A 26502-nucleotide genomic window follows, 5' to 3' on the forward strand; every position below is an offset into this window, starting at 1 on the left:
CTGCAGCTATAATGTATTATAGTTAACTTATATTTGACAATCGGAGACATAAACAATTTAAGCGATATACACACAAAGTTGCACAACGGTTTTAAAAGAAACAAACTGAGGGCGGAACCAACTGGCTTGCAATCAATCACATTCACAGTCAGTAAGCTGGGGAGGAGGAGGAGCTGCAACATGGTCAGTGGTTTCAAGCTGCAGCCCAGTTCTTCCACATTTTGAGACATGAGCATTGAGTTCGCAAGGATGTGAAAAATGGAAGGGACACATCGATTACATTTAATACTTGACTTGGAGTTTGGACTAACATTCATGGTTCTTGCACTCACATCGCTTCGCTTGGGATTACTTTAGAATTAAGCTAGACACGAATGCGGCGACTAATCGCCAATTAAAACCTATTTACACTGATAAAGAGCACCGCCAGGCACAGAATCACAGGATACTAGCAGACAGATGTGGAGCAGCCGAAGTGATAAGGGGCAGAGGAGGAGGCGTACCAGGATTGAGCTACTACCATCAAAGATTCACCACATTCTTGAGATCCGGCGGCAGCAAGCCCTTCATGCACTCGATCTGGGCGCGTATCTGCTGCTGAGTTGAGCCATTGTTGCCCTCCAGCTGCGTGGCCTTGTCGCCATAGAGATTCAGTTTCTGCTTGAGCTTGAGTATCATGTCGATGATCTCCACCTCCTGCTTGTCGTGCGCCCAGTGCTCGAGATTCGCCACCGATAGCGCCTGCAGCTGCAGATCCTGCAGCGTTAGCTGCAGCTCCCGATGCCGCGCACCGTACCAGCCGCGAAAATTTGGCGAACGAAAGAAGCGTCTGTACAGGCCCTTCCAGTCGCCCTTCAGCGGCGACGTTAGCTGCGGCCCAGCCGTTTCCAGCGTGGCCAGAAAGTCGTCCAGCTTGAAGCTGCTGGCATTCGGCGCCGACTTGAACGGACTGATGTCCTTCTGCAGCGGCATCAGCGATGCCATATACCGCTCCAGTGGTATCATAAAGCTCTGCGTCAGCTCGAGCAGGTGGCGTCGTATCAGTGCGGTTTGCACATGCTCCGGCCGCTTGGTCTTCATGCCCAGCAGCACCTTCTTGATCAGCGCCTTGTCCTTCTTCAGGTACGGCCTGTATTTGCTGTGCAGCCCAGCGGACGAGGCGTCGCCCGAGCCATTGCTGGAGCTGGAGCTGCCGTTGAGATTGGCGTTCGATTTCAGTGCTATACGGCCACCGAGTTCCGTTGAACTGGAGAAGGATGTGGCCGAGGCGATGTTCCTTGCGTGTTTTTGGCCCAGCAGCAGATGCTGTTGCTGCTGCATGTTCTTCTGAAAACGAGGAAGATGGAGCTATTGGTAGATGGTATTGCGTTTACTGAGATTGGGCACTCACCTGGTTGTCCACCAGTCGAAGCATGTGCGGCCAATCTTTGAGCAGCTTCACAAAGAACGGATTCGTGACGCCCAGAATGCAGGCGGGCAGTGTGGTCTTGCTGCTGCACTCCTGTGTAAACTCGCGGAACTCGCTGTCGTGAATGGTGAAGTAGGGACGCGCCTCGGCGCAATACTCTAGCGGCGCAATCATGGCCAGAAGGGTCTGCACCATGTGTGAGCAGTCGGCGGGTGAGGTGCCAACGACAACAATCGGCTCGGCGGTGATGACCAGCTCCCACAGCGTGTACAGCTGCTCCATGACAAAGTCCAGGGAGCGGAAGAGCTCGATTTCGTTAACGGAGGCCAGCACTTTGGCTGACGGGCAAGCAGCCATGACTGGTGGCGACTCCCCCGCACTACCACCGATACCTCCATCGACCGTCGACTTCCGACTGCTGCTGGTCCGCGGTATGCAGATCTGATAGCTGCAATCCAGCAGCGGCAGCTGGAGCGGCATGCCCATCCGCAGGCCGGGCCACTGGCGATTGATTTGCTCGCTGGCCAGCCGCAGGATATCGGTGCCCTCCTCAAAGTAGCGCGGCGCCAGCTGGGAGAGTATGTCGTAGTACAGATTGAAGAACGGCAGTCGTGTGATGATGATAAAGCTCTTCTGGAAGTAACCACGCGGCAGATTTGGGTCCCGTTTCTGGCGAAAGTAGACGAAGCCCCAGTAGTGGGAGCCATCCTGTCGCAGCGCCGGCGAGCATTCCGCATTGTAGCCCGGCAACGAGTCCCGACGCGTTGTGCAGCGCAATCGCATATGGAACTTGGTGTCGCCCATGCAGCCGGAATTTGAGTCCGGGAAGGCCATGTAGCAAATGTTGCTGACCTCCTGGTCGCTGGGCATGAACGCCGGCGGATAGACGTGCTCCAGCGCCTGGCCAAGATTCAGATCGAAGGTGACCACGCAGAAGCAGTGCATCCACTGCGAGAAGTTCACCCAATCGCTGGCACTGGGCTCCGAGTTCGAGTTGGTGGCATCCACGTCCTGGTGCTCCCGCTTCCGTTCGCTGGTGTCCAGCGATGGCGCCATCTGCTTGATTCTCGCATCCGCGCTCATTCTGTATTTTGTTGATATTTATTTATTTCTTTGCCAGCGACATTGACAAGGGGAATCAGGGAAGGGCGATAGTTGCTCACTGCTCGCAGTTACCGTTACCATCGCCAGTCACCATTTAATGCGATAGTATTTGCTAATAAGCAATAATAATTTTAAATATAATAAATTAGCGCAATTATACTGGTCGCTTGCTTTTCTTAACAGTTTGTTATTATTTTTATATTTCTAAATATTTATTTTGTTTCTTGTCACAGTTTGCAATCATTGCTCATCTCTATGTGCAAATTTATCATTTCAAAACTTTCACTTATTTTTGATTTTCACCAGCGCTGCCACTTTAGCAATTTAATCTCTTGAATAAAAACTAAATAACGACTGATTTAGAAAGGCTAATAATATCCTAGGCAAATATATGAGATCATTAGCATTTTCTTTATAAACATATAATACAGTGGGATTGAAGTGACCAGTGTTGGTCAACCAATTAACTAGCTAGTATTTTGATATAGTGATGAAGAGACCCTATTTAGAGATTACCAACTAGGCTGCCAGCACTGCTAGTGATGGGCAATTTGTGCACACAATACACGGTTTTTTTTTTTTGAAATAGTTGGTTAAGCAAAATCAGCATAATTCACCTCCCATCCTCAAAAGACAACAAATAAACAAAAATTCTAACTCCCATGAAAACACTTGCAAACGACTTAATTTCTTTTTGACAATCAGTTTAATCACAGGCGCAATCGCCCGCAAAGCAATTTGCCGCCAAATCATCGGCGTCTCAGTGCAATTCATGAGACTTGCGAAATGCCAATTGCGCTTTTCAAGTCCGTACGCGAAGTGAGCAGCGAAGATGCGGTGAGTGGTGCTCCTATATAACCCGTCTGTATGTACGTCTATATAACTATGCAATATCCCGCTGGCCAGGTGCACGTAGCAGAGAATCTGCTCAAGGAAAACGCCGGCAAGAAGTGGCGAACCAAGGCGCCGGGAGAGAAATCCGCATACGTTGTGCTGGAGTTCGAGGAACCGCAACAGATTACGGGCATCGATATTGGCAACGAACATGCCGCCTTCATCGAGGTGCTGGTCAGTCGAACGGGCTGCCAGGCGGACGATTTCCGCGAGCTGCTGCTGTCCAGTTCTTTTATGACGCCCATCGAGAGCAAGAACTCGAGCAATCCAAATCGCGTGCGCTGCTTCAGTAGCACTGCGCTGGCGGATAGTGCACTGCCGGAGAAGTGGAAGCTGCTTAAGATTGTCTGCACACAACCCTTCAATCGCCATGTGCTATACGGGCTCTCATTCGTCAAGGTGCATGTGGTGGCTGCTGCGGCGCCTAAGGTCAAATCCCTGTTGCCGCAGGGTGTGATGCAATTCGGTGCCTTTAAGCTGCGAGAGGAGTCGCCGGACTCGGAGACGGACAACCAGGTGAACAGATTTCACAGCTGGAAGAAGGAGACGCAGCACAAGACGCCCGCGGTCACTGCGGCCTCCACAGCGGCGGCCATTCGGGACGCCGGAACCACGGCCCTGCGAAGGCTGAGCGTTGGCACGGTTTCTGGCCTGGCTGCATCGCCCAAACCGTCGCCCAAAGCCTCGACGTCGTCATCACCAGTTCTCAATGCTCTGCGATCGGTTTCTCCGACGTCATTGTATGCCAAGCCTCTGGATCGCAATCGAGCTTCACTCTTGTTCGGCGACGATGATGAGGACGAGGAGGACGACGAGGTAAATGCCAAGAAACACCGACTGAGCAAGCATCTGGAGGCGGACAAGGATCGCCGGCGTTTGGAGCAGGAAAAGGAGAGGGAGAGCAGAAAGAAAAAGTCCAGCAGGCATTCCTTGGAGAAGTCAAACAGCAAAGAAGACAAACCCCCGGCAAAGGACAACAAGTCATCCTCCAGAGAAAAATCCACATCCAAAGAAGAGAAGCATTTACGAAAAGAGGAAAGGGAGCACAAGTCATCCTCCAGAGAAAAATCCACAGCCAAAGAAGAGAAGCATTTACAAAAAGAGGAAAGGTCGCATTCGAATGAGGAGAAGTCCAGGGGTAAGGATAAATCTAAGCATGACCACAGATCTTTGGACACCTCGACGGCCAAGGAAAGTTCGCGCCCATCTGCGCAAAAGCGTCTTTCATCTCCCAACGGAGTCGCAGTCACGCCCGCCAAAAAGCAAAAGATCGTGGAGACACCGATTCAATACCGTCCTCTTAATCAGTTACTCAAGGGTGTGGTCCTGGTCATCAGTGGCATACAGGTAGGGAAATCCATTGGATTGCATCACAAGCGGCTTAAACCCATCCCTTCTGCTTTCAGAATCCCGATCGTGGAGACTTGCGCTCGAAAGCGGTCGCCTTGGGAGCCAAGTACAAGGCTGATTGGGGGTCAGGATGCACCCATCTGATGTAAGTGGAAGTCCAGATTGATCTAGTATACACCGCTAACACTTAAAATGAAACCCAAACAGATGCGCATTCAAAAACACGCCGAAGTACAATCAGGTGAAGGGCAAGGGCAAGATTGTGACACGCAGTTGGATCGAGAAATGCTATGAGCTGAAGAAGTACCTGCCATGGCGACGCTACGCCCTGGATACCAATGACCTTGGCCAGCCGGAGAGCGATGAGGAGCTGTGCGATGAGGCGACGAGGCCACGACACGATTCCGGTAAGGATGATGTGGCAATGCTGGAGGCGGATAGCAAGCTAACAGCTCAAGCGGATCAGAATAATGTGGAAATGAATCCAGATGCCTTATCGGGCACTGATACGGAAGATGAACTGCAGCGCGTGGCTGAGGGTAAGCTCTCTGTTCTGCTTCCCTCTTCTTTTAGCTATTTTATTGTTTAATTTTAGAAAACAACACGAAGAAAGCCAAACTAAGGACTACAGTAAAGACGAAATCGCGAGATATATACGAAGTTAGCACCGATGAAGAGGACTATCTGGAGCAAAAGAAAAAACAAATCGTTTAGGTGCCGTTTCTAATCTCGTCTTATATTTTGTATACGCCTTTATTACTTAAATTGCTTGTAATGCGTAGTGCGGGTTTCATATTTTTTAATTTGTTTATCGTATATACTCGTTATTCAAGAAAGCAGGCTGATTTCGACAAATTCAAAATTAGTGAGTGGCTTGGACCATTTTGAATAAAAGAGCTCAAGGAATAAATATTGCTATTATTATAGATCTATCGCATGTTCATTTATAAGAACTATCGAATGAACCACCTCTAGGATAGTGCGATGGTCCATCTCCAGCAGGACTTTACAAAAAAAGTACTAACGCATAGCACGATTCTACAAGCAATTTTCATCCAAAGGTATGCTATGGTTAAGCGAAGAAAACCCGTTTACGTACAAAACTATGCCTTAAAAGACGAAAAGCGAAAGTGCACAAGTGAAAACCAATTTGCAGACCCCGAAACGAAAAGAAAAACAGGTGGAAAAGCAACAGCTGTCCGCTTTTGACAGCTGCGCTCTCCCACTCTTTGGCAAGAGCTAACGGTGAAAACTCTCTCACTCGCCTGCAGTCGTGTATTTGCTGTCGAGCGAGTAGAGAGCACTTTTTGGGAATTAAACAATCCAGCGCAACTATTGTTTATTTATGGTAAATATGTATGGCTTTCACTTGCGATTCCGCAATGCGACTCACCAACCAAGCATCCTGGCCAACGCAGTTCCATCCGGAATTGTGCCTCTGCAGAGATTCCACTCCACCCTTGCTGAAGCGAAAACGAGTAGTGAAAAGTTGTGGAAATTTGGAAAATCGATACGATTGAGCCGTAATTAAAAGTATACTGCTAACTTGAACTCCACCTCCATTTCTTTTTAGAGCGTGCCAGTCGTTGGAAAATTGAGTTATTAACAAACAAATTTTGGGTAAGAAGGTCGTGCTGAAAACGCTGAGAAAAAGTGCAATCCAAATGATTTCGAGAAGTGGAACATTAAGCTGCCTGGAAGTATGCATCAGTTTTTGCACATACCGATTATCCTCCTAATTTTTCTCATTGGTTACTCAAATGTTCCTCAATTCTCAGCTGATATATTTTTTGTATTATTGAAATTCATTTGGAATCATCTTTTTCTCTATAGAGCAGAATGCCCCGTCTCCTAACGCTTGCGTTCCATTCGCAGATCTAGACCAGAGAACTAAGTAACCAAAGGCCAGCATGGGTAACGAGACCTCCCTGCCCATGGACATGTGCTCCAACTTCGATGCGGACGAGATCCGCAGGCTGGGCAAGCGATTCCGCAAGCTGGATCTGGACAACTCGGGTGCGCTGAGCATAGACGAGTTCATGTCGCTGCCGGAATTGCAGCAGAATCCGCTGGTGCAGCGGGTGATCGATATCTTCGATGCGGATGGAAACGGGGAGGTGGACTTCAAGGAGTTCATCCAGGGAGTGTCGCAGTTTAGCGTGCGCGGCGACAAGCTGTCCAAGCTGCGATTCGCCTTCCGCATCTACGATATGGACAATGATGGCTACATCTCGAACGGGGAACTCTTCCAGGTGCTCAAGATGATGGTGGGCAACAATCTGAAGGACACACAGCTGCAGCAGATCGTGGACAAGACCATTTGCTTTGCGGACAAGGACGAGGATGGCAAGATATCGTTCGATGAGTTCTGCTCGGTGGTGGGCAACACCGATATCCACAAGAAAATGGTTGTCGATGTTTAGGCGGAGCCACACATATAAGTACTATATATACAAATGTGTAGATATGATACTATATAGCCGGGTTCCGTAATGAGTGTGTGTGTACCTTCCCTTCCTTGAAACCTGTTCAGCTTTATAATAAACGGTCTGTCTGTGAGTCTGTGAGGGCGTTTGAGGCGTGCCAAAAACGAAGCAGTTTACTCAATTTATTGATACCCATTGCCTATAGGTAGTACACTTTGATCCAAACGATCCGATCCGATCGATCTCTCTCATCCACAGAATGCAATGAATTGTGTCTTATACTCATACTTGAAACCACCGGCAACGGACCACTCACCAAACGAACTCATCTATCCCCCCTTTCCATTCGAAATGATGCCATACTCAAGACCTACGATTGGGATTGCTCGCATCATCTTAAACTAGTTTGTACTATATCCTAACTCTACGTTCAATTCAAGCCTAACACTTAAGTTCATCACTCGACTAAATGTTGTGTATAAGATATGTAAAAAAAAAAAGAAACAAAATTGACAAAGAAACAACAACAACTACAATTAAACACTGTTTATCGAAAAGCTAAACTAAAAACCCCCAACAAGCGTTTACTTAGTGATTTTTCGTTGTGCTACCACAATCTGTTGTTGGTTGGAGGAGGCCGAATGTGGGCTGGGTTCTTTGGTCGGCGGGTTCAGGTGTCCTCGAGTTGCTCGGTCCGCGAGTCCTTGGACGAACAACACGTGCGTGTCGTTCAGTTCGTCGCCCAGCGCTCCCGAAACTCCGGAGTCCCGAAAGCCGACCCCATAGAAGATGGTCACCACAGAATGTGGGAAGGAAACCACCGGCCGAAAGTAACCGAAAACTTTTTGGCCGTTGGCAACGATTAAATGTTTTGTAGGTCACCGATTTTCCAACTACACGTGTGTGTGTGTGTGACGTCCCTCATGTGACAAGACACACTACACTCGCAAAAAATTGAGTGACCAACATACGCGTTACGTATACGTCACGTTGTTCAGAACACATCAGTGCAAACTAAATATCTCTCTCCGTTTTGATGTTATAAATTTTGGACACAAAAAGGTACCATTCAGCCAGCCTATAGTGCAGTGGAAGAAGTTCATCCATGTTGATTAAAATGACCTTAGTAATGAACAGAGATGTCACAAATAAGTAGGAAAAGTTCGTTCATTGATATAAAACATCTACCTACTAATGAAACATAAATATTACGTATACGCCACGTTGTTCTCTACAAAGCAGCGAACGAGTTGATTTAAAACACCTTCGAATAGAACAGAAATATTGCAAAGTATTAAGAGATGATCATCCAGGTTTATTTAAAACACACAACAAAATATTACGTATACGCCACGTTGTTCAATACTGCAGAATATATTATATTATGTATTTCCCACATTTTGGTGGCCGAACTCGGCAGGAATTTCTCGCAGTGAGGACGACAGGAAGCCAGCCAACTAGCTGTTGGCTCCGCGCCGAACTTGTACGGCAACAGAGCCTTGACCACGGAGTCACCTGCTGTGCGACTGGGGCACGGAATTAGGGAACTTGCGAGGTCCTGCGAGGAGGTCCTTTGTGTGCGCCAGTGTGCGAGAATGCGTGAGTGTGTGTGCCTGGTATCAATAAATTATTATATGCTGTCTGTCGCAAGCTGGTTCGGTAATCATTTTCGCCTGGGCCCCGCCCACGCTTCGAATCCGACCTCCAAATGAATTTCCATTTCCATTTTGAAAATTAGTAGGGTTAATGCTGAAGTTACACCCGCCGCCACACGATTCCCAAGGAGCAACCTTTGACCTGCTGCCCACTAATTTCGCTCCTGTTGCTGCGTCACGAGCCCACCGGCTGACCTTTTTCCGATTGCTATTAATTGGTTTGATTAATGTGCTCCAATTTTCGGATGGTACGTAACGTCGCCGGGCCCCAATAATCGGGCATTTCCATACCAACTGGCGTCCATCATTTCGTTCTCGGGACTTGTATTAATCGATGGGCCATACAAACAATTTTTAACTTCGATGGGGCAGGTGATATATACATACATATATATATATATCTATATATTTCCGGGCAAGGCGAGGAGATGATCAAGTTTAGATAATAGCATAGTATATATCCGCGCTTCGGGCAAATATTATTCAATTTTCCATCGCAAGATTACCGGTCATTGATGTCATTCCAAAATCTGAGGCACCCATCGCCCAACTTGCCACAAAACCTATTGATCCCTTTTTTTCTTTTTTCTTTTTGTCTCCGTTTATTTTGGGATACCTTTTTGCCGCTTCTGTTGGCCTCAAACTTATTTCGCTTGAATAACTTCGTTTCGGTGGCAACTATTTAGTCAAACGGCTTTTTATAAATTATGCATGTACAGAAATTCTACCAATTTTAATGGGCTGGCGAGCAAAGAAGGGAGGGGGGATATACCTGTTTACCACAAACACAAATCAATATGCCTCATACATACATATATATATATATATAATGTAATGGAGTTTGGACAGGTAAGGGATATCCTGTAGCCTCCAAACGAAATTGTCTTGTATTCCCACATAGTCCTTTGCCAACCGGAATCTCTGGGGTTATGGGCTCTGGCATTTAGTTTTCGATGCCCACACCTGGGCGAAAATAAAAGCTTTTTAGTTTATGTTGCCTGTTTTGTGCGTTGTTTTCCTTTTGGCCTGTTGGCTGTGTTTTTGCAATAATAATAATTGTGAAAACAAATGCCAAATCAATGTCCATGTGTGTGTCTCCCCTTGACAGCAGCGTTCAAAATTCTAGTGACTAAGTCACTACTACTTAGTCTTAGGGTGAACATTTTGATTGCCATAGAATGGCAAATTATAGCAACTATTATAAGTCAAAATGGGGCCATTACCACTTTAATATGCTTACGGAAATCGTTTGGCATTTCATTCATATATTAGCATTGTTTTGTGCTTAGTGGTCGCTTAACTTATTTAATTAGCCATTGCTATAATTTCGCCCACCACTGTGCGTGTGTGTGTGTGCGCTTGAGTGGCATGTGTGTGTATTGTGCGATAAAAGTTGACTCGTGCCAGTTTCGAGCTGTAACCAAAAACGCATACAAGACAAAAAGCGGCAGGAAAAACACAAGAAACAAAAACGACGAAACGCGTGGAATGGGAGGGGGGGTGTGGTATACAATGTGAATGGGAATTACAAAAACAAGGCATCAACAACCACCGGGAGCGTGGAGCTGGATTCCCCCGCCACTATCCGCCCTTCGCTTCCATCTGTTCCCGCCCACAGAACCATAAATTCACCATTACCACGCAGCTACCTCAACAGTGCACCGCCCCTCGCGGTCTCGGGCCCTTTGACCCACCCAGCGACCCACTGAACCACCAACCTAACAACCTACCAGCCCACCAATCCACCAATCCACCGCCCATCGCCCACCCACCATTAAAAGGTGGCAGCAAACAAACGCCGATGACGCAACGGAACCCTACTCTGGAGACCCCGATTCCGAACCCGAATCGTGGTCCGAATCTGAAACCGAATACGAATACGACTACGACTGCGACTACGATATCGAGTTTCGGGAGCGAGGAGTTGTATGGCAAACACCAGGGCCGGACCTGAACCTGACCCACTAACCCTTCGAGTTATAGGCAGCGATTCCGCGTTCTCGAGGGAATCGACAAGGATATACCTGAAAGTATACACCCATATCACTATGGACAGCACACAGTACACGTGGTGACGAAGCGCACCGGTAGAGCGAAAAATGAAAATCGTTCAATCACAACGAGTGATTATGATTATTCGTTACAAGAGCTGATATCAGAATGTTAGTATGTTTGCTATATGCAGATCAGTATCAGTTCCATGATACGATATAATCATCAGCAATTATACCATTTTGATTCACAATATGTTTAAATATGTGTAATAGATTGTTAGCTTTTGCATTTGCATTTAAGGTTGAATCTTAGGTCTAACTATCCTAAGGTCAATGTTAAGTGCTCTCGGCTGCTTTCTCGCACTCTCGTTAACTGAAATGTGGCAGTAAAACTGACAAGTGCCGAGGCACTCTAATGAATTTAATGGATACTTACAGCTCAAGCAAAGCATAAGAAAATGGCCAGTTGGGTTCTAATCTTCCATTCGGTTTCATTTGATCCAGCTGTAATTAGTTTAATATATGCAATTCCGCACATTAAATGAAACGTTAAATGTTCTCAACCAAATAAAATGTCTCGAAGAAATCTATTAATGTTGATAATTGGTTTAAACTTAATCGAGACAAGGAGAGATATGCAAAAGTGAGGTAACTTGCCAATTAGACCGCTCCTGTGCGCCTCGGGGTCACCAATTTCGACTCTGATTTTGTGTGATTCTGTAACTCTGTTTTCTGTTTTCATTTTCGACTCCGAGCTGCGACTCCCGATTTCCCGCTTTTCCGATTTCCTTTGCCCTCCTGCGCTGCATGCACTCAACGAAGTGTCTTTATACTTGTATGCTGTTATTTTTCTTCTTTTCGGGACACACTAGTGGCAAGTGTCTTCCAGTGGCGGCGACGGGAGTTTTCTCTCAGGGGGGGTTGTTTGTTAATGCACCAAAATCATAATACGCATACGCCATGTAGTCCTAGTTTTTTGTGTATTTTGTCTACTTTTCAAATGGCAAAAGCTAACTCATTGTGTATAGTAATTTTTATTGCGTTTAGTCGATACTGTTTGGTTTTGTGGCAAGGAATTTCGAAAGTTGCAATCTAAAAATAGCATACCTTTAGGGGTTATTCGCTTCCAATCAAACAACCGAAACTTTTTCACACCAACCACCAACACACCGCCCCCCTCCAGCCCCTCGCAAAAGACAAAGTTAACTGTCGCCGCCGCTGGGTGGACTAAACGACTCTCCGCCCACAAGTGCGACAGAGCGGCGGAGAGAGAGAGAGCGTCAGGGCGGGAGAGGGAGTGGGGGAAAGCGGGAGAGAGCGACTGGGCGACCGAGCGACAAACCGACCGACAGCCGAGCGGAGAGTAAGAAGAAGCACGCTATATACACGGTGCCGAGCAACAAATTGAGTCAGTATCGCACAAACAACACTAACGGAAACATCAACGTGAAAGCGAGACGGACGCCCTCCGTCCCGTTATATGCTGTGTCTGTCTGTCTGTGTGTTGAGAGTTCTACGTCGCGCAAACAGCAAAAGAAAAAAACACAAAAACTTTAACACTCACACACACACACACATACACGAGCATACAGTAAGCTTCAGGTGCTAGAACAACAACAGCCAACGAAAAGGAGACAAACGTTTAGATCTCAAAAACAGTAAGATGAAGCAAAGGAAAGACAGTGAGATCCTGAAGCGAGAGGAGCAAAAGGGAAGAGAAAATGGGCTTAGTTTTGAAAAAGGAAACAGAGAGAGGATTGAAGGGCCTTACTTCACGATCTCAGATTGAATACAAAATAAAGAGAACCAAGAAACATAATGCATTTTAAGCTGAGAATCCGAAGAAGTCCAGCATGCCAAAAGAATAAAGCTTAAAACGTCGATCTTGTAGACAGTTCCCAAAAGCAAAAAAAAAGCGAGTGCCGGAAAGAGAGTAGGAGAGCAGGATCGCTGTCAATCAGCGGCGGCTTAAGCCGTTACTTTCAGATTAAGTGGTGGTGGGTACGAATCCCCCGAGGGCAGTGTGAAAAGTTTCAAAGCTGGCTACTTAAGCTGAAAAAGTTTGCAGCGGCCCCGTTTCGACAAACAAGTCAGGAGCAGCAGCAGCATAGACAAGGCACAGATGCATCGAAAATTCATAAAATATAAAAACCACGCAAAGTAGTTTAAATTCGACAAGCAGTGGAGTTGAATGCTCTCCGTTCGTCACCGTTGTCTCGTGGGTGTCGTACACACATAAAATTACATGTATACATACGTAGATGCCAGTCCATCTATATATAAACAATATGCATATCTATTTTTTTCTTGTTATTCTATAGTTAATATATATAGTTAAACAAAATAAAAATATCAAATAAAAAACAAGTGCAAGCAAAGAGAAAAGCGGCCAATGCGGCCAATGGAAATGCCAAAGAAAATGCAGCAGCTACAAATTCGACAACAAATGCAAATGCGACAGCAACAGCAGAAGAAGCAGCAGCAGCAGCAACAACATCAACTGCAATTTCCCAACACATAAGTCCACCGAATTTTCCGTCTTTGTCGCGCGCGCTCACACACATACACACACACACGGAGACACATGCATGTGCATAAATGGCAATATGGACGAACAGCAGCAGCATTTGCGTTGTATACCAACACAGTGACACGAGCGTGCCAAATATTGCCGATTTTATCACACGAACAACAACAACAACAGCAACACCAGCGGGACCAGCTATTAACTAAAGGAGCCATTACAACAAGATCCAGTAAAGCAACAACAACAACAACAACGAGAGCAACGAACATTGCTGGAAGGCGTCGCAAAATATCAAAGTGGGTACCACTACAACAACAACAAAGATAGTGTTATGCTTACTAACACACACACACCACCGCACCCACGCACACACCTACACACATGCCGCCTGCACCCTTCTGCACACACACACGCAACCGAAACGCTTGGCATACCGACACGAACGATAATAACTGTAACTGCAAAGTGCAAGTGGCGGTAGAAAAGGACAAAGGACAATGTACAAAGGGAGGAGAAGCAGCAGCAGCACTGGGAGGGAAGAAGCAAACGGAGCGAGAGGGAATGCTAAATGAGTTATGCGTGCACATTCCTCAACTCACAGCTGCAGTTGGCCACTCACGCACACAGGCACACACAGGCACACACAGGCACACACAGGCACACACAGGCACACACAGGCACACACATGCACACATGGACTGAAAGAAAACTTCAGTCGAAACTTGCAATTAACCAACAACTTAACTGCGTTCGCAAGAAGCGCAGAAAAGAAGTAAATACTTGTAAATAGATAAAAGGTTGAAAAGTCTCAGTTAGCTGGCATAGATACATAGATAGAAAGTTTAGCTAATGCAATTCATTAAGCTAAGAACTTCAATGCAAGTAATTAGAAACGTTTTGAAAGGAAAAGAGAAAGTTGCTGACTAAATTAGAGGGATTAAAAGTATCTATGTATGCATGTATGTATCTAGTGTGCAAATCATAGAAGAAGGGGTTTGTAACTTGTTTAAAACTCATTTTCGTAGACTCTGCAAGTATCAACTGCAAGTAATTCGCAAAAGTAAATTACTCCAGCCCAACCACTCATTTAAAACTTAGCAAGTCCAAAGATCCTGAAGGTTTTCCAAAATTGCCGATAAAAAACTTTAAAGTGCCCGCAAACTCATAAATAAATCACAAATCCACGCTGCCATGTTAAATATTCCCAAAAATTGCCCGAATCGCAGAGACGTACCGAAAGTTTGGCTCATAAAATTAGGCCAACTTGGCATACCGACAAGGGCTCGAATAGATTTTCGGTGGTACGTTCCCATCCCCTCCACCAAACCCCACCTAAAAAGGCTATTTTTTTTTTTTTTAAATGCGAACGGGAGTCGGAATACTTGACATTTTTGCTCGCCGTGCAGTATATGCAGATTAGGCCAAGTTGGCTGAGCAACCGCTAGCCGCAACGAACAGGAGCTTTCGAGTGCTGTGCAATCAGAGGAAGGACCTTAAGGAAGGAGCCCAGCAGGACCTCCGGTTTCGGATCCCAAGTAGAAGAGCCCCCGACACAGAACGTTTGCTAGTATAGCTGCCCTTCTTGCGGTCATGCAAATGCATAAAAGGACTAACGCCTTGGTCCTGGGAAAAAGGGAATGCGAGATTTTCCAGTAAAACAATGACCTGACCCCATCATCGCCGCACTTTTCCGCACCTACCCCTCCCCCCGCTCTCTCCCACACTCATGGACATTCAAAATTCATGAAGTACCAAATTGAGTTTGCGGTCGAACCCAAAAACATAACTAAAAATAAATAATTGAGTGCAAAAGGGGCAACTTTAAGAGCCCTTTTTGGACAACGAAACTTTTTGCGTTGAAGTTACAATGGCAAATCGAAAATTAAATTAAGAGCTACTTCGATTAGAATATTGAAAGGTAAATTACATAAGTGATAATAAAACTATTCAAATTAAAGGATAATTACGCACGTTACAGTTGGCTAAGCAAGTGGTTGTTAAATCAACACGAATCTTTGATCTAAGAAATATGTTCATCGTTAACGAGCTCTTTTACAGCCTAAAAGGCACTAAAGATTTTGAAATTTCAGCATGGAAATCATTGTCAATTACCCATTGCTAGGCACGAAAATCCCAATTAGACATTCCTTGTTTTTATTGTAAATAACGAAGATCGTAAACCCTGATGTACACGCACACACACACTGCGAGTTTAGCATCCATCTATTGTAAATAAAATGTCAATTGTGTTTATTCCCCAACCTATTATCCAAAAATATATCAAATAAACTTGTTTGAAAATAAAACACAACCAAATTTTACACATTTTCCCTGAAATTTCCTTTTGTTCGCCGTTTTGCTCTGGTTTCTTTTAAATATATACATTTTTTTTTATCTGCAACTCATTTCGCCTGGATGTCGCCGCTTTCGCTTTCTATAAACGCTGCCAGATATCCCAGATATACTATACATACATATACATACATACGTACATACATACGTACATCCCAATGCACTTGTGTGCTTGCCTTTCTTCATTTAGTGTTTTTGTTTTTTGGGAGCGATCGTGTTGTTGAATGTGAAATATGCCTGAGATGCAAGAATTTGCCATAAATAGATCCCAGATCTCTAGACGCCAATCGCAGTTCCCAGTATTTTCTCTTGCCATGAACTCCAATCCCCCTGGGGTGCAAATCTTAAGTAGTCTAAATGGATAATGACATCCAGCATCCCAGTCGAATCTTGATTTATTTCAAATAATTTCAAAAGTCGTCAACCCGCCGATTTTCGATGATAGCATTTCGCTGCAAAGTCGCCTGTCGAATGGTTAATGACCAGAAAAGCGGGCAATGTGAGCGTAATTAATGGAAACTGTAATCAATCATGCGCTCCAATTAACCAGACCCATCCCGTCCAATATTCTTGATATTCCTCGTCGGTTGTGGGACTGCGGAGGTGGATATTACTATACTATATAGCCAGCACCCCGCAACCCGCAGCCCGCAACTGAATGCTAATGGGAGGCCCCATTTTCCACATTTTCCGCCCCGTAATGACACCAAGCGGTCCTGGTGTACATTTCAAAACTCATTACGATTCACTCACTCGACGTCAGCGAGGGTGTATGTGTACATATATATATATATGATTTCTTAATTTCTTTCTCTTCTTCGCCTTTCAATGAGCTCCATATTGCAGCATTTTGCTTTTGTTTCTCACAAGTTACTTGGCCTTCTTCGAACAACTCTAAAAGTTAATTATTAATAAATTAATTAATAAATTATTTTTTTTTTTGATAATTTTATTTGCATAAAAGATGTATTGCTGTAAGTTTTTCCGATTGCGTCTAACTTATCGGCCAAAACACGCCTAAATATTGGCATTAATTTTGATAATACATCGATGATAAAATGGCCAATGGGGAAAAGCGCACACACATCGTTATCTCGTTAGCGATAATTAATTTGGTCAAAAGCAAAAAAAAAGCACTTTGGCCAACTTCAGTCGCCTTTTCACCATTCACCATAACCACTTGAGTTCCATGAATATCGAGCATTTTGTTAGGCGGTCAGTTTCTGGGGTACTCTCTAATGAATCCCCACCGAAAGAAAATTCAATACTGCTCAAGATACTGCTATTCATGAAAAAATCGCGCCCAAGAAAGCTGGCGTCTTTTATTCATATCGATAATTGTTTGAACGATTTTGGTGCATACCAAAAATGAATTCATCGATTGCCAGCGGCCTTTTCCTTTCTCGCTTTTACATTTTTTGCTTCTTTTTTTTTTTTTTTGCGCTTCATTTACTTGCGGTTCCTCGGGGGGCGGTAGCCAGATGGGGGGCGTGTCGGAGGAGAGGAGAGGAGCCCAGAGAACCCTCATAACCTTTCACCTCGATGGGGCGGCATGGGATGTTGGTGTGGCCACAGTGGGCGGGTGAGTATTTCCCATTTGCTGATTTTTGACGCGTCCATTTTCCGTTGATTGATTTTGCTTGTGCACTGGAAAAATGCGTCTATATAGAACCATATTCTAAATAAAGATAAGTTCTTTAGAATATTTATTGCAAAAACTAACCATTTATATGAAGAAGATTTCTAGAAATTACTTTATTACAAATCAATATACCAAAATGTTTCCAATATTTACTGCTTTATTCATTCGTCTATTAGTTATTTAAACTTCTGTTTGCCGTGTGTGCTTTATGGCATACGATCTATGTATGTGTGTGCATGTGTGCGTTGCGGTTGCATCTACTTAAAAATACATTTATTTTTTCGGCTTACAATGCGCGAGGAGACATGGAAATTGATCAAATATTTATACAGTTTGCATAGTCAATTTACATAAGTCCATCAGCAGTCCAGCTGTCCGTGTGCAGCTGTGTGAGTGTTTTGTGGGTTTCAGTGTGTTTGTTAACCGCACCACCCACTGCCCAACTTTCCCTAACCTTGCCCTCTGTGTGTGTGTGTGTGTGTGTGTGTGTGTGTGTGTGTGTCTGTCTAGCCTTGTCCTGTCTCATCAATGTCAAAGCAATGAACCCGAATATCCATATTGCCAACGCTTCGCTTATTTAATTTCCCTGTCTGTCTATCCAAGTGAATTTCCCGCCCCAGCCCCAAACACACATTTTCCCACCATTTTCCCCCCATTTTCCCTCTGGCTAATACCCTTTTCAAAAGCCTGGCAGCTTAAAGAGGGTCCCTGATGAGTTGCGGGGAGTGTGGGGGCGGAGGGTCGGTCTTAGGGTATTAACAGCTTCGACTTGGCGGCAAGGAAAAGAGCGTTTTTGTTGTTTGCCCAACAATGTTAATGTGTCTATATAAGCGTGTACACAAAAGGCACACAGATGCGGACAGGATAATAGCAGTGCAAATTAACCTTTGGCTACTTTGGTTTTGCACTTACACTTGGTTTTCAGTTCGCGTGTAATAAAAAAAAAAAGAACTTGCCTGGAAGACTAATGATTTGCAGCTATTTTAAGCCCATTAAATTGGTCTAGAATCACTTTCAATTGTGTCTGAAAGTATGCAACAATTTATTTCGTATATAGTTGAAAGGTCAAGACAGCAGTTCTACTTAGCTAGTCACTTTCACTGCCTTAGCACTTTACCCGGGACTGTACCTGCGCATATGTTAAGTATGTACGCACTCAATTAGAAGAGAAAATGTGGAAAATGGTTGAGTCGCTTATGACTCAGCATAGTGCCGCAGTACCGCCCACCACCAATTTCGAATCCACTCCGCAGACCGCCCGCATTTGGCCATTAAAAATGTTCAGGCATGTGTAATTGTTTTACACACAAGATGGCCAAGATATTAAGCTCGGTCCGCACGGCGGGTGCGGGGGGAAGTGTGTTTGATGTCTGTATGGTATATATGGTATATATGGTATATATGGTATATATGGTATATATGGTATATGGTAATGGTATATGGTATGCATAAGTACAAGTATATGGAATGTAGATGTGGGTACAACGCTGGCATCCAACTTGACAGGTGCCGACAACTTTCGGATAGCGATGTCAATTTCTTGTCAAAACAATTTCTTTGCATTCCCGGCTCACTTTCGGATTCGCACCACGTTGGGATTTACGCAAATCTCCACCCCACTACTGCTATATGGCCTAAATATAGCGGTACGCCTGACACACGATTGTAAGTAGGGTTTTCCCGTCGCCGTTGATGGATTCATTAACTTGGCTCGGTTCGGCTTGGCTTGGCTTGCTCATTTTTTTTTATTTTTCTTTTTTTTTGCGCTGCTGTCCATCATCTATTGTGAGTTTGCCTGTTCTGTTCTTTGGACACTTTGTGATGGACTTTTGGCCCGGGGGGCCGGGATAAGTCAGACCCATATCGAAAATGTCAGGATTCGCAACTGCTTTTTCGGCGTAGCCCGACAAGTAGATTGTTTTGTCAGGTTTGCCAACGCTGGAGGAGTTGGAGCTAGCTCTGGGCAAGTGTTTCAATCAATTCAAGTTGGCACAAAGTCTACGACTGCAGCTAAAGTGGCTTAACATCAGTAGAGTGGCAAGCGTTTGGGGACACCTAGGGTTGTCTAGGGTATTTGGTAAGCATAGTATTGTTGTGGTTAAATCTTAAATGTCGTGCAACATTTTGCCCACATTCTACTGCAGCAACTGCAAAACATTTGACCGTGCCAAAACTGTCAAAAGTCAAAGTTGGAAGCCAAACTGAGATTAGAAGCCAGTTTTAGGGACGGTAAGCGTTGAGATTTCCAGTGAAAGCTATCAGGGGGCTCCGGTTTTGTAATCGTAATCCCAGGGTTTCCGTGCAATTAGAGGGTGACCCCTCAACTTTGGCCAGCCCGTGGCATCCTTTCTATTATTTTTTTTTTACCCATATTTTTTACTGGTTTTCGTTCCTCAAAAAACAAAAAAAAAAAAAAGAAATGTGAACACAGAGCTTTTGACGAATGCAACGAGGTCGTCGTTGTTGTTGAGGTGAGCTGTTTTTCGTTTTTTTGTTTTTGGTTTTCGGGAAGGGGGGTTTGGGGGACTTGTGGGGAGCTCAGGGGGGCATAATGTTTTGTGTGGGACTCCTGGCACAGGATAAAACAGGGCCAAGTTAACGATTTTCCTGCTTCTTTTTTTATTTTGTGTGCCCTGCAAATGAAATTTATGTAGAGGGTCCTGGCTCCTGTGCCGGCATTAAAAAGCCAAAGGACTCAGGCACTCGGCACTCTGCCTCTGATTTTGAGTTGTGCAATAAATTTTTATCTGTACATGCGAACGTCGGCTCGTCCTGGTTACCAGTCCACCAGTCCGCCAGTCAGGAGCTGGACGTGAATGCGAATCCTGCGGATTGAAGGGTTTCCAGACCAGCCCAACCCAGTCCAGCCCGTTGGCCATTAAACAACGCTGTCAGGTCTCAATGACCACAGCCTGAAACCAGAAAACCTGAAGCGGCCATTACACAATAGAATTCTTCTGGCCGTGTCGCCTCAACTTATTTGTATTGGCCTCGTTTCAGTGCTGTCGCGTCTTTGGCTATCGAGAAAAGGGAAGCCGATACAAAACGGCTACGAAATGTATCTTAATTATCTGCCAATGATATATATTCGATATTTGAAATGCCAATCTTCGCAGACGTAACCCGCTATCGCTGCGAGTTGATAAAGCCAACAATTGGCACTCAATTACTGCGTAACCAGCATTTCCACTCCGCTGAAAGCCGAACAATTGATGATTGAATAAAAGCCGAAGCGACAGCACTAACTACTCGATGGTAGTTCGAAGTCCTGGGCTCCTGTGCCTGGGTCCTTGGTCCTTGGTCCTTTCGGCTTTATTGTTATTGGCCAAGCTGCGTTGCTGGCCATGTTTTAACGCTGAGTGCCGCATGACATCTGGGTCACCTGGGGCTACCCGAGACCGGCACACACTGGAGCACGGTGCTCCATGGACTCGTTCAACTTATGCCTGATGCCCATACGGAGCCGAGGTGCTTCCTCTGACCATCGACGAGGACATTCACACGTGGCCATCGTGTGTGTGTGTCCTTTTGACATCGGTGCCATTGGATTTACGGGGCGTACGACGTACAGTGCGTCCCCCGGCTGTAAGGCGATTGATGGCTTAATGCCCCGTGTTGTGGTGTTGAAATAAGGTTATTCCCACCTTGGATTACCGTGATTTGTTATGCTAAGCAATTGAACAAGGGAAAAGTAAATTATCAATTTATGTAGCCGAGCTTATGGTGGCCATTGAATATTCCGTAATAAAGGCAAGTTATTGATTGAATAAGGGCCACGAATGGTAGCTAGTATTAGCCACTAACTTTAACAACTGCTACAAGTTGAAATGAAATCATGATTCATAATTAACTTATAAACGGAACATGATTTGTTGCTAGCTTCTTGAGCTACTTGCTGTTAGTCTGCCGAAATCAGTGTTCAATTTACAAATATTTATGAGGCGATTATCGGCGGGCAATCCAAATGAATTACCTAGCTGAGCCGCACTGTACGTGCCAGTGTGCGATAAAGCAATCATTTTAGTGGTGCGATTAAAATTTCATCAGTTCTACTCATCGAACGAAATCGAATTAAAGCGCGGCGCATCGAAAGACGAGATGTTTATCAATTTTCCAGATTCTTCTATGAATGAGTTTTTCAGCTGACTCAGTCTTGTTGGGTTTTCCCAACATCTCTCTCCAATCATTGACTGACTAACCGACTGACTGACTGACAAATCAATCAATCAATAGCCAGCGTACAATGTATTTATAGAAAATCCCATCAAGGGAAACCCATAAACAATTGAATTCATTTGCGGCCCCAAATTGCCATTGCATTTTCCGTCGAGCGAATGAAAATTTTAACCCAATTTGAGGCAAGAAACACCAACCCCAACCCCCTCCCCCCTTCGGATCTCCGCTCTTATTTTTAGACAGTGGCGTTCGTAAGTGTTGTAAAACGTACTTCCAATTGCACTAAAAATTATGAACGCGCCACTTAGCATATGAATACAAATATTTTTAATAGATCATTGTTACCAGCGATCTTTGGTGTGTCGCCAACCCACCAACCCCCCTGCGAACTCCATCGCACGCCACTGTCTTCCGCAGTATCTGTATCTATGGCATTCCGCCTGGCACGGACTCCTCGGATATGGTCTATGGTCTATGGGCTACTGGGCCCCCAACTATTATTAGCGGCACGCTCGACATGCAAACGTATAATGGATTCGAATATATAAGATGTGTGTGTGGTGTGTGTGGTGTGTGGTGTGTGGTGTGTGGTGTGTGCATGCACATGTGGGCCATACAATGTCGGCAATATATATAGGATATATACGAATGTACATACATATGTGTAGTAGTCATCCAGCTGAATTCATTGCTCTGCAGGTGTTCACATTTTCACATTCTTCGTCCAGCTACCCGAAATGTCCTTTTGTTCTATTCCAGCGGTGGCCCGAAAAGAGCACTGCGAGAAAATGCGGGCAATTGCTGAAGTATTTCAAATTATCAACAGTAATTGTGCTCTTTTAACGAGCACTTATTAATGGATAATTGAATATTTTGTTTTTATTGATATTATTTTTTTTATTATTAAATCATTTGTTATTAGTTACATTGTATTTTTTTAAGTGCACCGCCGCAAGCAGCACTTGCATAATTTACAATGCTGTTTCGTTCGTATTTATAGTTGAATTATTGATATTCATTTGTTACGTTTTTGAGATTTGTTTCGAACATTTCGTTAGCTTTTTCGAAGGTTTTTCCTTGGCCCTTCGCTTTGCCTTTTCCGCATATGTGACTAGCGGTCAACGAGCTTTCCCACATTTCCCGCATTTCCCGCTTTTCACTTGGCCAAGTGTGTGTGCGCTGGCTTTGAAGCTTTTGTGGCTTATCAGTTCTTTGTCAACGAGGTACAACTTCTGGCAAATAGTTTTCCCGAAAAGCTCGGCCACAGCTTTCGAACCCGTCTTTCATTTCATTTTCCATTCTCCATTTTCCATTTTCCTTATGGGTTCTTAAGCCGCTCCTTTGTCTTTCTTGTGCATACAATGCGCGTGCCCCCGATTCTTGCGATTTGCTTTCGACTTACTGACTTTCTGCTTTTCTACCTTGGCTTTAACTTTCTTGAAGATAAGTTGATTGTTTAATATCCAGAATGGTTTTGCCTTCGCTTAATGCTACTTACTTAAAAACCGCTGCATTGGCGGATTCTCAGAAAATGGAAATAGGAGCATTGGGCCAAAATGCGGATTTCTTAGCGGTTTTTGCTTCTATCTTGGTCAAATTAAGTCGCTATAAGCACGAATAATACAAATTGAAAGCTTTTACAATTTTAATTTGTATTTTTATTTCATTCCATATTTGGAGCATTATGCCCGGAGTTTTGGCCTAAAATCATACATATGTACGTGTTTTTTTTAGGGGGTGGTCACATAAAATATATAAATATAAAGATATATAAGTGGAAACGAGAAATTGTCGAGATTTTGGCATTACAATTAAGTGATTAGGTGAACGGTCGACGCTTTAGGAGATGGGGCACTCCATCTCGACGGGCTTGGGCACATAGTTGAGCACAAGGGGCACCGCCCGGAACAAGTAGGTCATGGTGCCATATCTGCCGCCGGGAGCACTGCAATAGATGGCCAACAATCGGGAGAAGAACTATGGACATATGTATGATTTTTGACCACATACCTCACGTAGAAATGTTGGCATATTTTGGCGGCTCCTCCGCATAGAAGTCCGGAGGCGGCGGCCTGCTGCTGCTCCTTGCTGTCCTTGATCTTGGCGCAGCACTGCATTGCAGCGCCCTTCACCTTGCGCTGATCCTCAAGGAACAACTGATTGGCCTTTTGCACCAGATGCTCCACGTAGATGATGCCATCCAGCGAGGGCACCATATCGTGCTCGATGACCAGTGATAGCACCATCAGAGCCTCCACCATTAGCTGCCTGTACTCGGCCTGCGGTATTTTGACGAGGGCCAGCTTCACATCCTGCCAAAACTTCACTCCCCCTCTCCTCACCTCCGTGAGACTGTGTGGCAGGACACATTCCCCGATGACCAGACCCTGGCACTCCTCCAGTAAGCTCCATACGCGCAAATTGAAATCGCGGGGCACACGATTGAGGGCGCCGTCCAGCCGTCGACGGCGCAGCCAGCGATCCATTCTGCCGGTAACGGTGGCTATGAGGGCGTCTTCGCTCTTTGGATTACTCAGGCCGATTTGGCTTTTCTTGCTAACAAGGCTGCTCTTGCAGCTCACAATTGACTGATAGGAATAAATAGTAGTTGGGGAGTTGGTTTCGACTTTGACAGCTACGCACCGCTACTGACAGCAAACTCCTTGCCGCCCGGAGATTTTTTATATCGAAGGGCGAGAGGTTAAGTAAACGCAGTTGCAAAAAAGAGCCAAAGAGCCAATATTTTACTAGATAGAAAATTACTAGATAAAGTTACGCTTTAAATTTATATGTTATCATTTCGCTGAGCGATGTACTAATGCATATATATACTCGACTATTCTTATCCCACAGATGTCAATACAGAAGCTTAACGACACCACCAACTCGGGCTACGTGAGTTCCGAGGAGACGGACTCGCTGCTGGTGAGCAGCTCGAATCCGTCGAAGGGCGGCGGTCGGACGGCTCTGCTGCGCCAGGTGAAGAGTAGCTCCACAAATGGGCCAACGACGGGGGCGTCCACCTCGTCCTCGGGATCGGTATCGGTGTCGGTATCGGGCGGCGGTGGATCCGGTTCCGGTGGCGGATCAGCATCGGGCTCAGCAGCCGGGGCTTCCAAGCCAACGCTAATGCGTCAGGATCGAACTTCCACCTATCTGACGAGTCCGCAGCAGTCGCAGCACGCGAGGATGGGTTCCGAGGAGAGCATGCGAGCCGGAGCCGGCGGACACGACGAGGATGTGGAACAGGGCCTGGTCCGCAGCAGCATAGTGCCTGATATCGAAGTACACGAAGAGGACCAAGAGCAACACAGCCAGCAGGGAAAAGCAACGACGATGGCAACGATGACCAATAACCAACAGCAACAGCAACCGACCATATCAATTATGAATTTAAGCCTCAAGCCAGGCGATAGCCACAGCCACAGCTCCAGTCCGGGCAGTCATCCGAATCTGGGCACCTCATCATATCAGAATCTGGCCTCGAGCATACCGCCCAGCGTACCAAGTCGCTGCAGGGCATGCCGCAATTGCAGTCGACGTGCTTCCACCACGCCCACCACGCTGATCGATCGCTCCGCCTCCCGAGACAGTGTGAAAAGTGCCTTCCAGCAGGGCAATCTCAGCGGCTCCATGGCCATTTGCATGTCGAACTCGGCCCTGCCGCAGCAGCAGCAGCTGCAGCAACAGTATCACCTGCAACAGCAGCACCAGCAGCACTATCAGTTGCAGCAGCACCATCTGCATCAGCAGCATCTGCAGCAGCCGCAGCAGCAGGTGCCGCCCGTGCTAATCACATCATCGCCAACGAATGGATCACGGATAATACGGCAAAGCTCCCAGCCGGAATCGAGCAGCACGGCCATTTGCTGTGGTCCCCATTCCGCCTGCGTCGGCCACGCCCACTCGCACTCGCACACGGTTCCAAATGTCTCGCTGAAGCAGCTGCGCGAGAGTTCCGGCGATGGAATCGCGGGCATTGCAGCCGACTCCCTGCGGATCAACGGTGGCATGCGGCCCTTCAAGCAGGTGAGAATCTGAATCAACAGCCTATGCAAAATGAGAGCCCCACTTCCCCAGGGCACGAGACCCTCGCTCCCTATTCTTTTTACAAGGCGACCCACACTCGAAAAAAATCAGCAAATGATTTAAAATAATATTAGAAATAATGAAATAGTTAAAAGAAGAAACTGCATAGGCTTAAAGTGACCGGACTTGTGTTGTAAGCACTGTCAAAGCTGGTCACATTAAAGCATCAGCTTTTTTTCGAGTGCCCACGCAATCCCATGTACATAATTCATGTACATAAGCCATCTGCAATCGCCCAACCCATAAATGTCAAAGTGGACGCCACCCCAAAGTACCCTTAGCGCTCCCTATGTATTATATATAGTATCTGAACTCAGCATATCCCTTCTCGATACATAAGTATATACCCATAAATTGGATGTTTTATGGCCACCATCGCACTTGATGTTCTATGTTCAATTTCCAGATCCTGCGTTGTTCTAATTGTATAGTTGGGTTGAAGGCTGGTCGAGTTTTATAGGGTCAAGCTTAATAAGAAAACGTAACAATTAAAAATGTTTCGAAACCTAAAGTGACCAGCCTTGCTAAATGCTGTGCTAATAGAGTGACCGAAATGAATGAAAAAGCAACTGCAAAGTCAACGCTTTAGAAGATGATTATGTTTAATGGTCTCTCGAATGGCAGCAGTTGGCTATAATTTATTGTATTTTTAAGCGTAATACACTTTTATTAATCCACTTATGGAAACTATTAACAGTTCGCTATATTGCCTAGATGTTAAACTTATCACCGCCAATAACTCATCTTCATAAACACAAGATGTTTTTATGTTCAGTTTGGATTTCGTTATTTATGTTACAGATGTGTTCTAATAATCATAAAACGCTGGCAATTGTGATTTGCCAACTTTGTTGCTGTTGTTCTTTCGGTTTGTTTTCGTTGAAT

The 26502-nt window shown here is 45.4% G+C and overlaps 5 protein-coding genes across 17 annotated transcripts in view; 3 read left to right on the plus strand and 2 right to left on the minus strand.

Annotated features, from left to right (window-relative positions):
* Window positions 1-7: 7 nt before the first annotated feature.
* Window positions 8-2571, minus strand: LOC6612419 (protein DENND6B). 2 transcript variants are annotated; one of them, XM_032725096.1, is made up of 2 exons: window positions 1391-2571; window positions 8-1323 (listed from the first exon to the last, which is right to left on the minus strand). In XM_032725096.1, the coding sequence occupies exons 1-2, from the start codon at window positions 2489-2491 to the stop codon at window positions 523-525; spliced, it is 1902 nt and encodes a 633-aa protein (XP_032580987.1). In that variant the 5' UTR covers window positions 2492-2571; the 3' UTR covers window positions 8-522. The 2 variants fall into 2 exon arrangements, with proteins under 2 accessions (XP_032580987.1, XP_002036927.1); XM_002036891.2 differs by having other exon boundaries at window positions 8-1326; window positions 1391-2570.
* A 504-nt stretch (window positions 2572-3075) lies between these two features.
* LOC6612418 (DNA repair protein XRCC1) lies at window positions 3076-6362 on the plus strand. 2 transcript variants are annotated; one of them, XR_004362483.1, is made up of 7 exons: window positions 3076-3349; window positions 3419-4753; window positions 4813-4901; window positions 4964-5295; window positions 5352-5621; window positions 5684-5817; window positions 6330-6362. XR_004362483.1 is itself a non-coding variant. In XM_032725323.1 (5 exons), the coding sequence occupies exons 1-5, from the start codon at window positions 3299-3301 to the stop codon at window positions 5468-5470; spliced, it is 1926 nt and encodes a 641-aa protein (XP_032581214.1). In that variant the 5' UTR covers window positions 3076-3298; the 3' UTR covers window positions 5471-5666. The 2 variants fall into 2 exon arrangements, 1 of the variants encoding a protein (XP_032581214.1); XM_032725323.1 differs by lacking the exons at window positions 5684-5817; window positions 6330-6362 and having other exon boundaries at window positions 5352-5666.
* On the plus strand, window positions 6059-7759 carry LOC6612417 (calcineurin subunit B type 1). The gene is made up of 3 exons (XM_032725324.1): window positions 6059-6104; window positions 6330-6376; window positions 6632-7759. The coding sequence occupies exon 3, from the start codon at window positions 6667-6669 to the stop codon at window positions 7177-7179; it is 513 nt and encodes a 170-aa protein (XP_032581215.1). The 5' UTR covers window positions 6059-6104; window positions 6330-6376; window positions 6632-6666; the 3' UTR covers window positions 7180-7759.
* A 4488-nt stretch (window positions 7760-12247) lies between these two features.
* Window positions 12248-26502, plus strand: part of LOC6612412 (small conductance calcium-activated potassium channel protein) — a 60583-nt gene continuing 46328 nt past the window's right edge. For 5 of the 11 annotated variants that reach the window (XM_032726530.1, XM_032726532.1, XM_032726538.1 and 2 more), the window contains exons 1-3: window positions 12258-12489; window positions 13153-13654; window positions 24382-25557. In XM_032726530.1, coding sequence (XP_032582421.1) covers window positions 24382-25557 — 1176 coding nt within the window. In that variant the 5' untranslated portion in view covers window positions 12258-12489; window positions 13153-13654. Of the gene's footprint in view, window positions 12490-13152; window positions 13655-24381; window positions 25558-26502 lie in introns of those variants that run through there. The other 6 variants (XM_032726537.1, XM_032726534.1, XM_032726533.1 and 3 more) reach the window with 2 other exon arrangements.
* LOC116802329 (probable phosphorylase b kinase regulatory subunit alpha) lies at window positions 23200-24228 on the minus strand. Its single transcript, XM_032726547.1, has 2 exons — window positions 23539-24228; window positions 23200-23473 (listed from the first exon to the last, which is right to left on the minus strand). Exons 1-2 carry the CDS (start codon window positions 24012-24014, stop codon window positions 23368-23370), a joined length of 582 nt encoding a protein of 193 aa, XP_032582438.1. The 5' UTR covers window positions 24015-24228; the 3' UTR covers window positions 23200-23367.

This window comes from Drosophila sechellia, chromosome X (genome assembly GCF_004382195.2).
Source record: "Drosophila sechellia strain sech25 chromosome X, ASM438219v1, whole genome shotgun sequence".
Lineage (NCBI taxonomy): Eukaryota > Metazoa > Arthropoda > Insecta > Diptera > Drosophilidae > Drosophila > Drosophila sechellia.